Source organism: Streptopelia decaocto (assembly GCF_964273445.1).
Source record: "Streptopelia decaocto genome assembly, chromosome: 15".
In the NCBI taxonomy this organism is placed as follows: domain Eukaryota; kingdom Metazoa; phylum Chordata; class Aves; order Columbiformes; family Columbidae; genus Streptopelia; species Streptopelia decaocto.
Genome location: NC_138670.1, coordinates 12,230,621 through 12,245,885, shown reverse-complemented (window position 1 = coordinate 12,245,885; position 15,265 = coordinate 12,230,621). Strand labels below are relative to the sequence as shown.

At 43.6% G+C, this 15,265-nt stretch overlaps 1 protein-coding gene across 1 annotated transcript in view; it reads right to left on the bottom strand.

Annotated features, from left to right (window-relative positions):
- Nucleotides 1-15,265, bottom strand: part of FBXW8 (F-box and WD repeat domain containing 8) — a 52,277-nt gene that overhangs the window by 12,820 nt on the left and 24,192 nt on the right. The window contains exons 5-7 of the mRNA XM_082066642.1: nucleotides 14,906-15,063; nucleotides 7,332-7,528; nucleotides 5,039-5,248 (exon numbers count right to left, since the gene is read on the bottom strand). Coding sequence (XP_081922768.1) covers nucleotides 5,039-5,248; nucleotides 7,332-7,528; nucleotides 14,906-15,063 — 565 coding nt within the window. The remainder of the gene's footprint in view (nucleotides 1-5,038; nucleotides 5,249-7,331; nucleotides 7,529-14,905; nucleotides 15,064-15,265) is intronic.

Sequence of the window (15,265 nt, the reverse complement as noted above, 5' to 3'; positions counted from 1 at the left end):
CAATCCAGCAGCAAAAAATCCCAGCGATACTCACGATTTGCGCCTCCAAACATCCACCCCTGCTGTAAAAGTTGGATGTGATGCTGAAGACAAGTGGAGTTTGGTTTTTCCTTGAAAGTTTTCGTTTGACTGGAGTCAAAAAGGAAGAGTCCAAGCTGGCAGGGGGAAGAAGAGCCAAGTGCGGTGCAGGTTCTGCCAAGGCACCTGCAACCCGCGCGGTTCCAGCCCTGGGGGCTCTGCCAGCGGCCGCGGCTCTGCCAGCCCCACGGGGATGGGGACAGACTGTGCTGGGACCTGGAACCAGGACCCGCCGCTCAAGGCTGATGGAAACATACTGGTATGCAGAGATGAAAGGGTATTGTGTTTATCCACTGATAAACATCACTGTGCCTGGAGCACAAGTGTGATGGGAGCGGTTGAGGGAGCTGGGGGTTCAGCTGGAGAACAGGAGCTGAGGAGAGACCTTATCTGTCTACAACTGCCTGAAAGGAGCTTGGAGCGTGGAGGGTGTTGGTCTCTTCTCCCAAATAGAAAGTGATAGGACCAGAGGAAACGGCCTCAAGTTGCGCCAGGGGAGGTTGAGGTTGGATGTGGGAACAATTTCTTCCCCAAAGTGCTGTGGGGCATTGGAACAGGCTGCCCAGGGCAGTGCTGGAGTCACCATCCCTGGAGGGTTGGACAGACGGACGAGGTTCTCAGGACATGGGTTGGGTTATGGTTGGACCCGATGATCCTGAGGGTCTCTTTCAACTGAAATGATTCTATGACTCTATGAAACACCTGCTCACTAAAGAATAAGTCCTAAGCCAAAAACCCCATACTTGCCCTAACCTACGGACAGGACAGGTAAAAGGACGGTGGGGTAGTTTTTAAAGTGGAATAAATTCTCTTGGTGTCACAGACTATCACCTTGAATTCTCAAGGCACATTCTAGTAACTACATTTTCAAAACCTGAGACACTTACCTAAGCAGTTGTGCCAATTCTGAGGTATTCATATTAATGTCCAAACAGGGAAAAAAAGGCAGAACGTCATTAACATTAGCCAATACAAAAGGGATCCTTATATCTATACATCTATATCTATATTTTTTAACTTGCAAAATACTTTTCATAATTTACAAACATAAAAAATCCCAAATGGATGATGGTTACTTTTCAGCAAGGGAGGGGTTAACCAGTACATCAGGCAAGGAAAACTTGTGGTGTCTCTGCTGAACTGTATTTCTTTCAGTGCCTGACCATAAAATTTACACAGTTCAGATCCTCATAAAGAGTTCTGTCTCTCACACGTGCCACCAAAGAGTTTATAAAGAAAAAGGTATTTAAACCACCCTTCACCTCCAAAGATCTGCCAAGACTCCACAGTCCTATAGCTCCCCAAAGAGAAACGTTTGGGTAAGTCCCAGATGTTCAAATTCAGCCATTGGTAAGACCTGCCCTCCTACTAGTGTGAAAACAAGAGCACATCAAGATGAATTTAATGCAAACTCAACCCTTCGCGAGGGCCGCAGTGGTTAACAAAACTGAAAACACGCTCCCATTTCTTAAATAAGAAAAATCAAGATTAAAGTATTTGAAGTCTTTGGAACTCTATGAGAACTGGAGATATTACAACAGCAGAAAAGACAACGCAAGTTCACCAGCTAAAAAAGAGGAGGATTTTAGTTAAAACAAGGTGCAAGAAAGATGTAGTGGCTTATATAAAGTAGCTATGACCTAAATACATCATCCAAGAGAGACTGTAGAGTATGAAATGCAATTTAAATGATTATTTAATTTTTTTTTCAGTTAATATTAGCTCATAACATCCATTTCAAGTGGTTAATTCTACTGGATACGCTCACATTAGCAAGCAGTTGAAGAACTCCGTGGAAACATTAAATACAGGGGCAACACAAGGCAGTATTTCAACAGCTGATGAGAAGGGATGGGTGATGCTGAACGGCATTTCATCAAGGACAAGCCAATCGCCAGCTCAAAACAGATGAAAAGGCGACAGCATAACAAACAACTCCCAAGACATTGGACCTCAACATATTTAACCTCTTTCTGTGTTGGAAGCTCTAAAAACCACCACTGTCCCTTTGCTCCTTTCTTCTCCATCTGTCTGTTCTGACGTAAGGTTCAAATTCACGCACAAAGCAACTAAAACCACAGACGTATCCTGAACAGTGTCTTATAATACACACAGCACATAAAGAACTATTTATTTGGTCGGAAAAAACCCAAACAAATCCTCTTGTGTTGATTATCTTCTATCACTAAGAGCTCAGGAATACATTATTTCAACTACATTTTGAAATATTCTCTTACCCTCAAGAGAATAAAGCACCTATACATTTCATAGAATAATCCACAAGCAGGAGAGTGCTCACCTGAAGCTACAGCAGGTGACCAGACTGACTTGATAGCAGACAGGCAATTCAGAGCAGCTTATAAATATACCAACTATGAGAAAAGCTTCGGTCAGATCCCACCATCAGTGAGATTACTGCATCAGAAACCAGACGATGTTAATCCTGATGCTTACAGTGCTACCTGTTCAAGAGGTTTATACCCTGACATGAAGAGGACCAAAGCCAGCCCTCGTTTAAATCTGTGGATTTAATTCTACGTACGATGCTCAAACCCAAAATGTGAACGCCGAGACTTTGCGATGCTGCTGCAGCGTTGGGATCGCGGGTCTCCCAACCGCTTGACACAATAATACGCTGTTCATTAGACCGTCCTTCAAGGTATGTTCGCCGGACGCCACGAGCATTGATTTAGGCTGAAAGGCAAAGCCAGCGCAAGGGTTGTCCCCGTGGGTCATTATCTGGTCTATATTATTAGCTACATATGACCCTCAATGGGAAGACAGACCTCAGCATTTCAATAATTTGGAATTTAAGGAAGATGGTACATTCCACGTTGAGTTAATACAGTTGAAATAACCCTTACTAAAGAAACTTCTCTTAGCTTAACATAAAGAGTTCCAAGAGCACCAAACGAACTTTCAACAAACAGCATCACGCTTGTGCTGTTTGATGCTTAATGAAGCTGAACTTCTCACAGATGAAGCATTTATATTCTCCCCTCTCTCCTGCACCGATGTCTGTCTAACAACAGGCAAGTCTATGCAACGGATTTGATGTTTTTCTCCTCTTCAACATAAAAGTTCCTACAAAATTTATGCCTCAGATCTCTACTCTGCTGTCAAATTTGGTTAAAATTAGACAACGATTAAAAAAGAGAGAGGGAAGAAGATGGTTTCCTTAACAATCTTTTCATTAGAAAGCAGTTACTAGGCAGTAGCATTAGGATTGGCAGCTTATGCTAAAAAAAAATGAATATCCCTTGGGAAAAACAAAGAAAACACCAAACTGGGAAAAAACCCCTCAGTTTTCCTGCTACAGCAACACAGGCAGCAGCAAACGGGGCTGGAATTCTTCACTGCTACATTTCGGAGACCAAAAAGCTCTCCTAAAGACAGATTGTCAACTTGTGACCAGCATAATCAGCCAATGCGAAGTCCCTTCACGTCTGCGCGAGGCGAATCATTATCATAATAGACATTAGTAATTAATTTCCGGCGTGATGTCAGCTGGTGCAGCGATGCCAAGCGAGCGTCGTTGTCAAACACACGCCGGCCGTCTGGACGACTTCGGTCCCATCTCCCTGATTAGGATGCGCGGCTTAATATGATCTGCCACCAAACGCCAAATACTTCGGAACTACATTAGGAAACATGTCCGGCTTTACAGAGCGGCGCTCGGGGGTCTAAGTAGATTTCTCTGTTCCTTGACGAGGCGCAAAGGTGATCACCGATGTAATGCCCCTGAATGAGGCAATTTTACCTTTTAACCTCCCACCTCTGGAGGGAAAAAGAATTGGATTAGGACAGCAAAGGAATTAATAAAGCCAGCACGGCCTCGCAGCGTGTCTCAGCCCTAGAGGTATTTATGGTGGTCTCAGCATTTCCCCCGTGAAAGTGAATTTTAAGGGGAAATTAGAAGCAGCTGGACACATTTATTCCTAACACACGGGCAGCCCTAAATAAAGCGTTGCTGTTCTAGTTGCTTGCCAAACAAAACGCTGCATTTGTACCCTACAGACCACAGCTCCTTTCATCTGGGCGCTCACCTCCTGCTTTCCTCTCCACCTCCTTCTCTCTTTGCTGATGGCCCTGAAGTATAATCCCCCAAAATGCAAATCACAGAGCGGGAAAGTTAGGGAGGATGCAGGAATGGGACAGAAACTCTCCTCAAGGCATCTGGAAACAGGTCTTTCTGCAGCTTCATCCCTGCCCTGGAGCGGGGCTGTGTCCAGGATCTCAGGCAGGATTCTGCCAACAAAATACAATTATTTATACATTTATTTGGGTCCGCAGGCCCAAAATAGTCCCTCATGCAAGCAGAGAAGTTTGAGAACAGCTGCATTAGAGGCCTCAGCTGTGAGTCTTCAGCAGGGTTAGAAAAACAGTCCAGTTTTGATCTACCTGCTAAAAGAAACAGACTGTGCTACAGGGGCTTCAAACCTATGATTATCATCGAGCTTCCCTTAACATGACAGTCACACCACCCTCATCACCACGTTGGGAGGAACTCAGTTCAAAAACTCATGTGCACTACAAAACAGAAGCATCCTCCTAAGATTGCACAACAGCAATGACATGTGGATTCCTCATCAGAAAGGCTAAGGGATGCTTTGGCTTTTTGGGCAGGGGTTGTTTATTAGGGTTTTTAGGGGTTTTGGGGGTTTTTTTGAGACGAGTTCCCCCTAGAGGAACACTGCTGTACAGCTGGAGGAGCCGGGACTCGCCGAGGAGCAGAGAATGCAAAATATTTACAGTGAACCTCATTAGCTGAACAACATCCCTACTTCAGCCCACGGGGAGAAAACTAAGAGAAGCATCAGGTTATTGCATTACAAAAACGTCTTCCATCTACTGCCAAAAGCTGAGTAGCAGGGAAGGAAATGATCAGTAGCATGAACTCTTTTTCCCCTTGTTAATTATGAAGGTATAAAAATCTTACCAAAAAAGCAAAATGAAATACCTGGTTTGGCTCATTCAATAACCAGCCGAAGTTTTTCACCCCAAAAGCTGCTTCATGAGCAGACACGTCGAGACACGTGACGGGCTGACCATAGACAGAATGGAGAACTTTGCCAGGAACTTGTGCTTTCAGGAGATAGACAATGTCTTCGGCAGCTGCTATTGTCACTGGGCTCCCCGTAACATCTGGAACCAGATTAAGGAAGTTGACCTAAAAAGAACAGACTTTTTATTTTTATTACAGACAAAAATTCTTTTACATCATTACCGCCACACGCTAAACTGAACAAACTACCAATGCATGGTTATTGGCTGTCCTGAATCATCCCAATTATGGATTAATTTCAGACCAAGACCAAGGATCAATTTTATTTCTGAACTTGTGCAAGTTTAGCTCGTCTGCTGAAACCGAGCTTGGAGTCTTTCAAATTAGCCCATTTGAAAAACTAATGAGAACACACCAAAATGTCACATGAAAGGAGCGAGACTTAATGGACTAATTCAGATGAAGGATAGAAAGTCATGAGGTTAAAGCTCATGAAGCAATTATTGTGGTGAGAATGTGAATACAGTGCTCCAGGAGAGGCACCACATCCATGCAATGGAAGTGGAATAGCTGATGCTTACCCTGAAATGTATGTGTATGTATATATATGCTAAATCAATAGAAAAGTCCTCCCACATCTCTTGAACAGTCATATTTTCAGTTCCCCCATCCTCTGTCACAAGACCAGAATGATGTTGCTCTCCCCATTTCAGGAAATAAAGTTAAGGTGCTGCTGACAAGTCTCAGTATGGGAAGGGTTTAAACCGCTTAACAGCACAGCTGATCTCTGACCCGGCCTTAGAAGGGAGCGTGGTGTCCTGAGTGTCCGTCTGTCACGTGTGGCAAACTGACATTTCACAGCGAGACGCAAGAGTAAAATGGATCCAACTACAATGGATTGCGTGGTGGTGTTTTAACATTTTTTTACTGGGAAACCTCTTAAATGTTTGGGGATTTAAGTATTTTAAGACTTCGCTTTGAAAGAGGAGTGGTTTAAATCAGGAGCGGTTTAAACGGCAGCTTCATACCCACCACCTTCGCAACCAGGAGAAAAGCTGCAAAACTCTATTTATTCCTATGCACTTCACCTTTCAAAAAAGCATCGCTACACTGAGACATAAAGAACTTCAGAGAATGGGACAGCTTTGGATTTCTAATTAAAATAATCTCAAAACTTCAGTGACAGAAGGTGCAACCTGAAGAAGCTGCACGACCAGTTACGGCTTCGCAAGTGATGCTATTAGCTCGGCTGCAATATCCTGCCTCAGAATTAATCAGATAGCGTTGATCTGGAACGAGACCTCGCGTTTGTGCTCCAATTCTACGCGAGAAAACTGATTTACAAAATGAGCCAACGTAGTTTAACGTTGACAAAAAAAAAAGTAATTAAAAGCAGCCAACCTCCTGCACCATATGGACTTGTACTCATTTTCACTTGTAGCTTAAGCCAGTATTTCACCCTCGCTCTTCAGTGAGGAAAGGCTCAGCCATTAACCCGCTGCAAAATCTCTGCCTCTAGCTGATAACGCCGTTATCTAGTTCATTTTACTTGAGTATTAGTTCTCTTGTCACCGCTTTGTTTAAAAATATTAATTTATCTTTTTTCTTTACAATTGAGCTATTTAACACGGTCAAAAGTATTCTCAGCATCTTTGTTTTTCTTATTCTGTTTTATGATAGTGCTCTGGTATTGTGCAGTATAATAAAGGAATGAAGAGAAACTAAAATGATTATATTTAAAACAACTCATTATCTAAAAATATATCCAGAAAACACTCTTTAGCCCTAAATTACTTCTCACAGTGAAAATGATGGTAAGCATGATGGATTACTACATGTACTCAGGAGCACACCACTCTGAAACATGGTGCTTGCTGTGGAGACAGGTGTTGGAGAAAATAGGCAGAAATAAATAACTGAAGCTTTATCAAAGCTCTTGAAAGATTTTTATAAGATACCTCTTAACTGTACCAAAAATAATGGGAGGATCGGGAGCTCCTGGAATGAAGCTGAGTATCATACAGAATCCCAGAATGTGAGGGGTTGAAGGGACCTGGAAAGCTCATCCAGTGCAATCCCCCCATGGAGCAGGAACACCCAGATGAGGTTACACAGGAAGGTGTCCAGGCGGGTTGCAATGTCTGCACAGAAGGAGACTCCACAACCTCCCTGGGCAGCCTGGTCCAGTGTTCTGTCACCCTTACTGAGAAGAAGTTTCTTCTCAAATGTAAGTAGGCCGAAGACTCACCAGTTTCTGGATTTCAAATGTTCCTGTCGTTTGCCAGAATCCTCTGTCGTCGGCGCTTTCCACCTTGACCTCGAAGCCGGACGCCGTGGCCACCGTGGCGCCCGCTGAGCCCAGAGCTAAAGCCTGGACGCTCTGGTTGTGCTGGTAGCGATGGATGGGCTCCCGGCCCAGCATCAGGCTCCACACGCTAACGGTTCCTGCACACAAAACCAAAATAAACACTATGTGTCACCTCGGAATTCAACAAAACATTCAAAGATCATTTAAAGATGAAAGTTTTTAAGCATTCTAATGGATGATGCTAATACAAAGAGAGTGTAGGGCAGGAAACCAGAACTTCAGGACATTGCACAGCACCACATAACAGGGTCAGAGGAAACTTCTCAGAATTAGGGGCTCTGGCATTAGAAGCTCATTGCTCTCATAGCAATTCGGAATTTTTTAACTTTAGATAGCATTGTTATCTACCATGATGAAGACTGCTTGAATGCTCCCACTTTTCCACATTTGGAGAAGCTCAGACTTAAACAGACACCTACATTTTTATTCTGCTACACACTCACCCTCAATTACCAATAAAACCAGTGAGGCAGAACCCACCCTGAAAAGTTTTGCACAGAGAAAAGTTTTGAAGTAAAGAATCTGAAGCCCTGCACACAGCAAACAAACCAGGGAGTTTAACACCATTTCAAATAGTTTACAACCAGCAGCAAAGCTCCGAATCCTGACACTCCGCAAAGAAAAAACAACAGAAAATGCAAAGGAACAAGACACAAATCGCTTTTTTTCCCAGCGCAAATCACCAATAATCTACTCAAAAGCACGGAACATTAGAGCAATAATCTGGATAAGCGCAACCTGAAGCAATGGCGAGTGTATGACGGACCAGAAGGGCCAGACGGAATCGGAGACTTCAGGGCCACCTTTGCACGGAATTAACGGAGGAGCAATCTTGAGATGCGATGGATAGGGCTGGATAAGCCTTGGCCATTAATGATGAATTGATTAATGGGAGCTGCTCCTTCAAAGGAGACATAAAAGCCCTGACAGGCAGCTGGGGACGGGCACCGGTGCCAGTTCGCAAACACTCCTCCCGCGTCCCAAAGGAGGCGAAGCAAGAGTGTGGTAATGAAACTGCGCATAGCGAAATGGGATCTAAATGAGTTTAAATTGATTTATGTTTGCTTTTGTAAAGATTATTCGGTAGCTGGAAAGTGCTAGCCATGTGAAATAATGCAGATAATCCTTAAGATCCCTGTCTAATGGCACTCCCACTGAATATTTATATTCCTCGCCATGGGAATGGGTACCATAATGGGGACCATTTTTGTTTTATTAGGGATGCATATTTAAATTAATCTGCTATTTGCCTAAACAATTAGCTGCCTCTGTTTGTTTACACAAAGCCAAAACTGCAATTAGGCTTCCATCAAAAAGATAAGTCCCGACTAAAACTGTCCCGGTGGAGTCATAAGGGCTCAGAGCAGAACTTCCCAAAACTACTTCTTAGCATAATGGTAATTATGTTAATTGCTTGAAAGGTAAATAACTGCTGAACTGGTTTTGAAAACCAGAACGTTCGCTCGCATCACACACACGCTTCAAACGAGTTAACAAATACAAATGGACGGCACGGGCTCCAATTCCCTTGGCAGCCCCAGCGGAGGCTTCGCAGAGTCCTCGCTGCAAATTCAAACAAAGAAAAGGGAAGAAGTTTCACCCCAGGACAGATGATTGAAAGAAGGAAACCAATATCAGTGATAAAAGATTGTGGTGATGTCAGATCACAGATGTTTGAACTGGACTTTTTCATCAGACAATGAATATCGCTGCCAAGCTCAGAGTACTGTCAACTTCAGTTTGTTTAAACGGAACATTTATCCCAATTAAAGACCAATTTGCGAAGGTAAAGCTGCCTTGCTTGCAGTGAAATCTTTTATTTACACGTCTGTGATGAGCATTTCAATGCGTTTAACAGAGTTTATTAACGCATGAAAGTTCTGCAAAATACCAATAAAATATTCAAGCCAAAGAACCCTCTTCTTGCCACGCAGGCAAGCTGGGAAACCCAGAATCTGGAGTTCTGCTCTCTAAATTTGGGCAAAGCAGCCACTATTATTATTATTATTGCATCTCGACCATAAAACAGAAGGCAGTGAAAACGGCTCATGCAATAGTACAATCAATTGGAGACAGGTACTTCAATTTATTTTGCCAGATGTTCAATAGCAAAATCCACCCAAAATATCTTAAATCGGGCAAACACAGTGTGTGCAATTTGATACACAATATGGTGTGAAAACATCCCTGGTAACAAAAACAACCCAAGTGACTTGTAAGGTAACATCTGTTTAATGAAGGAGCACAATATAAATAGCAAAAAGGAGAGTTCAGAAGGAATGCAAAGAGAAATACTATTTTCTTGCATTAGGATGAACAACTATTTGCTTGTCCCCTCCTCCAAGAGAGAGTCTGATTCTGTAGATACATCCTCCATCGGCTGTGGAAATGCACTATCAAAAGAGGTATATGCATTCGTGCAGGAAAATATTATCAGGTTTTACACAGAAAAAACAAACACTCCACTGTATTTATCAATAGGTAAAGCTACCAGGTCTGAAAGTGCTACTCAGAATATTTTGTGCTTCATGGCAGACACAGCAAAATGTATTTATTAGCATCCGAGCCTTTGCAACGGTCAATCATGTCTGTGTAAGAGCAACAAAAAGCCATCGTTACAGGTAAAGTTATTAGTATGGCAACATAAAAAAATGAGGCGTAAGATTTACCAGTGCAGATGAGATCACTGCTCTCCATAGTCGATCTTCCTGCCTCCAGCACTGACCAGCACTTCATTTCCAAAGCAATATCTATGCTAAGGTGAAGTTAAGGTTGCAAGCATACAGTATCATTGTTCTTTTTTAACACTGTAATCTTAAAAGTGTTAGAAAGCCATGAAATCAAAATTACAAGCAACGCTTTCACAGCATGCTAAAATCCGCACCACAGTTGTGATTATTCTAATTTAACAATAACACCTCAAAATGATTTAGGCTTTAGAGCTGGCTTATATTTCACCTTGGCCCAAGGAAAAGAATGAAGTACAAGATGCTGATGAAGACGGTTTTGACACTTGACATTACAATCGCTGTGCAAGTCTTCTTGTTTAGCACTTTGGCCCAGATTGTACAAAGAATTCAGGTTTGTAACTTCTAACTCAATACATTGTTGAAATGTGGCCTGATGGAAGGCCCATTTATTGCAATTCACTCTAGATTTTGAGGTATTTGGTTAAAATGTTTTGCTGTGAGCCTATTGTGCCGTACGCAGCGCGCTGCTGATCCCGCCAGTGCTCCAATTTCGGAGGCACCAGCCAGTCTGACACAGCTCCCGCGGTACCGGAGGTGAAGGGCTGGGAACAAAGGTGGACGGTTCTGTTCACGGTGCCTGTCTCTGGTCTATCCCCCGCTGGAAGCACAAAATCCTGCAAAAACAGCTGGGTTTTACATCTGTTTTCACATGGCTTTCTCTGGTGTAAAAAGCAACACTTTTGCCGCAAAAAAAAGGAAAAAAGCATTTCTTTTCCTATGAAATACTCTAATCCTGTAACGGGGAAAGGCAGCTTGAACATAGAGGGGAAAAATGTTAAATCACACTTGTAAATACACTGGCTGCGTTCTCCAGCGTAATACAGCATGTATTCGGTGTTAACGGTTTGACACAATGACCTTAAAGGTCTTTTCCAAGCAAAATGATGCTATGATTTTATGTCGCAGCTCCTCCTAAGAGCGAGCGAAGAGCCGATCACCACCAGGGAACCCGTGGGCCATCGCAGGGACGGCCGCGCTTCAGTGTAGATCCCATTACATCAGCCCTTCACCTGCCAGCCCTAGCACTTGCACGGTGCTGCCAGCCTCAGGAAAGACGTAGAGCAATCTATGTGGGTGTTATCTGCAAAAATACATTTTAAAAAAGACAGAATTTTGTGTATTTTCATGCTCGCACCCTTCAGCTTCTGAGCGCAATAGCACGGGAAGGACAGAAGCTGCTCAATCCACGTTGTCTACGTGATGTTTTTCCTGGTTGTGGGTCACAGTCCTGACATTTCCTAACTCAATTTCAACAGAACAAAATTCTTTTTCACCTTTTGAAAACACTTCTTACATGCATTTTTTTCCCCTCTAAGCTGGGAACATTAATTTATAGCCTTATAATTTTCAGATAACATTATACTACGAAGTACAGACAGTTAAAACACACAGGAGGAAACGAGCACCAGCCTGAAGTCTCCAAGCTGCTTATCTTGGAGTTTCTCCCAAAAGCTTTTCTAGTCAGAGGGAGCACCAACACACAGCCAGCTCGACCTTAGCAGATGCCTGGTGTTTATTGACTAAAATGTTGCATTTTATGTTCATTGCACTGCGGTTTCTCAACTTTCAGCAGGTACAGCAAGCTACTTACCATACTGAACAGTGAGAGATTGAACCTTAGTTGTAAGAGTTGTGCCTTTATGTTACAATGACCACATCAGTTTGCACCAGGTTTAATCTCCATCACTCTTACAGAGATTTCCAATCGACACCATCACTGTACAGTCCGTCAGAAAAGCCACAGACGAGATAGTCGGTATTTTGTCCCCACCCTGGGTACTCAAGAGGCTGACTCACCTTAACATGATGTGAAATCACATGCTATTTACCCAAACCAAGAGTTTTGCATCCACCTGTATGTATCTGATGGAAATAAATATATTATACTACCGCATGCTTCAAAAAACTCTTCCTTTATTCCAGCTCGCTGGTGTCCCTGCTCTTCCCACCCTACAGCATGTCCTGGCACTTAGGGATAACTCCAAACAAATTCTTTGCAAGGAGGGTACAGAAGGGACAACACCCGCAAGCGGCTCTAAGGGCATCAGAACGGACAACACGGCAGATTTCCCATCCCAGAAAGCAGCGCTGCCAAAATTCCCTTCCTGGAGCCTGCCAACAAGCAAGAGCGCTTCTGGTCCCTGCAGAAACCACCTTCCTTTGCTCCAGGTCGCTACTCTGCAACTTGTGAAGTACCAACTCACTCCTCCTGCTGGGTCTCCAAGCACCACCACGAAGGCTGACAGCGCAGCATCTCCCCTCTGTGCCTACACGAGTATGAAGCGCAGCATTTAAAAATGAGAAGAAAAGTAAGTTTTCTTGCTGCAGCACATTGTTTTCAAGTCAAACTCCGAGATTCTGGAGGCTGGGGGTAGGGTGATGGCTAAAGTAGACTGCTGTTTCCCAAAAGCTGTGGCTCGCAGCCAAAGCCAGGCAAGCATGGAGCAGATGGAGTCCTGGCAAGACCTCCTCTGTCCCTGCATTAGCAGCATCTGCTCATTACCCAGAACCCTCGCCTGCTTTATCTAATGCTCCAGGAAAAGCATTTTGATTTGATTCATTTCAGTGCGGTAACGTGCAACACAATTAGTGGTAAAATCAAACTGGAGGCCTGCCAGTGCTGACAATAGGAAACAAGGCAGAAGAAATATGAGGCCAGTGGGTCGGAATTCAAAAATCACAACTGTGGATCAAGTTGCCAAGTCCCGTTGCCCCAGGTGTACATCCAGCGGCCCCGCTGAGCGCTGGCACGGGCGGAGGGAACTTCATTTTCTCCCCACACATTTTCCCCTCATTTACCTTGTTTCTCAGAGGCTGACGCCGTCGGAAACATTCACCAGAAGTCACAAATCAATTTTTCCTTTAGTGCCATCGCAGAGTTACAATTCGCTTTGGACGCAGGCATCCCAGTAAGACCAGAAAAAATATACATATAAATCTTTCTCCTTCCTATATTTCATATGCCTCGGGAAGCGTTTGCTACCAGCAAAGCAGCAAAAGAGCGCGAGCGGAGTCTGTCTGTTAGTTCTTCCCTGTGATCGGATGCCAAGGACATCGCTGCGTGAGCTCTGGTGAACTGGGAGAAACTGATGTTATGGGGACGAGTCTGCGAGGCAGGGATTCGCCAGGGAAGCCTCGACTCTGCCCGACAGCACCACCTCCAACACCAGCAGATGGTTCCTCTGCCTTAGTCAAACTTACAAACAAAGAGAAAAGGGAACTGGAAAAGTACAACAAAGAACAATCAAACGCATTCTCTTCAAAGTCATCCTTGCCGAGTTTAGAATTCTCTCCGCCGAACTGTAAATAAACGCTTTCAGATTGCGGTTAGTGAACGTTTCTAAAACGGGTCTTTACAATTCCCTGTTCACATAGAAACGAATCTGTTCTGACCGGGCTTCTCAAATCAGAGTAACTGCCGTATCACAGAGCCCATTAAAGTCTCTACCCAAAAGAATAAAAGAAGCCGGGCTTTCTGCAAACTGGTTTAGTCCCAGCGCACAGAGGACTCGCAACAAGACTATGACAGGAAAAACCCCTTTGACAAATTATTAGATTAGTCAGTGGGAGACTAGAAAACAAAGACCCTCTGCTAGTCATTGTCTGGCACGCTGGACAAAAAGCCAACATTAAAACTATCATTGAGTTATAATTTTCTATGACTCGAGTAAATAATGAGTATTCTGTAACATCAGAATTGTTGTTGTCGGAAAGCGTTGCCTACCAACAATTTATATCCACAGAAAAACATTCCAGCATGATCCACATGAAAAAAAACAGCTAAGGATGTTGATCATCTTAAAACAATTGTTTTCACATATAAAGCATTTAATTTACTTCTAAAATAAAACATATGGATAAGAGATTTTGTTTGGATTACCCATCTTTGGTTTTGTTTCCCCGTGCAGAAATGCCGGGATCAAAGGCAGTATGTGTACAAAGCTCCCTAACTTTGAAAATGCTCTTTATTCATCCCCGAGGAGAGGTTTTTAAGTGTCAAATCAAGAAAGACGATAGGAGTTGAGTTCTGCCTGAGCAACTCAGCCTGGGATCCCAATGGGATCAGCCCAAACCTGACTTTAATTGCTAGTCCCATGTCCAGTAGATGTACGGTTGGTCTCTGGCTCTTGTTGCCCATTATATAAACATCTAAGCATTTAAAACAATGCATGTAACCAGGATTTTATTATGTTTTCATTAAATATTAGGTCACAGGTTTTATTTCTCTCTATATAATAACCCACCACTGCAAACCAATATTTCAGCTAAGAAAACATGCATCCATACACAATGCCAAGAGCAAGAGAGGACGCACATTAATCAGACATGCAAGTTTACCAGTATTCCCATTACAAAACCCCACAGAGCCCCAAGGGAGTTCTGGACAGAGGAGAAAGCTGGGGGAAGAACATTTAATATTTTTATAGCAAAACAAGTTATTTGCTTAAGATAGTTTGGCTGGACTAACCCCTGGCACTTTGCGCAGGAGCTCCAGTAGGAATTAAGCACCAGTTTTAATGGGAGCTGTGTTCCAGTGCCTCCTAATGCATTTAGGGTTATTGGCCAACTTCTTTCTCACATAAAAGCGAGTGTGTGCGTGTGTGTGTAGACGCAGGATTACAGACACACAAAAAGCTGAGCACAGCTGCTTCGTTTTTGTAAAGCCTTGTTCTTTAGATGGGGAGGAGAGCTGTGGTTACTCACCGTCCTCGTGAGCCGCGACAGCCAGCGAGCTGCTTATCCTCACACAGGAGACGCGTGGCCGAGGTCCAGCATCGCCGGGACCGTGTGCCGCTTCCAGGATGGGGGCTGTGTAATCCCAGGTGCGAGTGTCCCACAGCCTCACCTCTCCTGATGTGTATCTGGAAGAGAAAGCCATTATTCATCCCAAAAAACAGCTGAGAAGAGGGAGCTGCAGGAGAAGGGAGGAAGAAACACGAGTTGTGGTTTAAAACCCAATGCCTTTTACAGCTCCTAGACTGACTCTCCCCCTGTTTACACACTCTGTGTACAAGCCCATCAATTCTGCTCACTTTATTTCTATTTACTGAACGCAGCATTAAT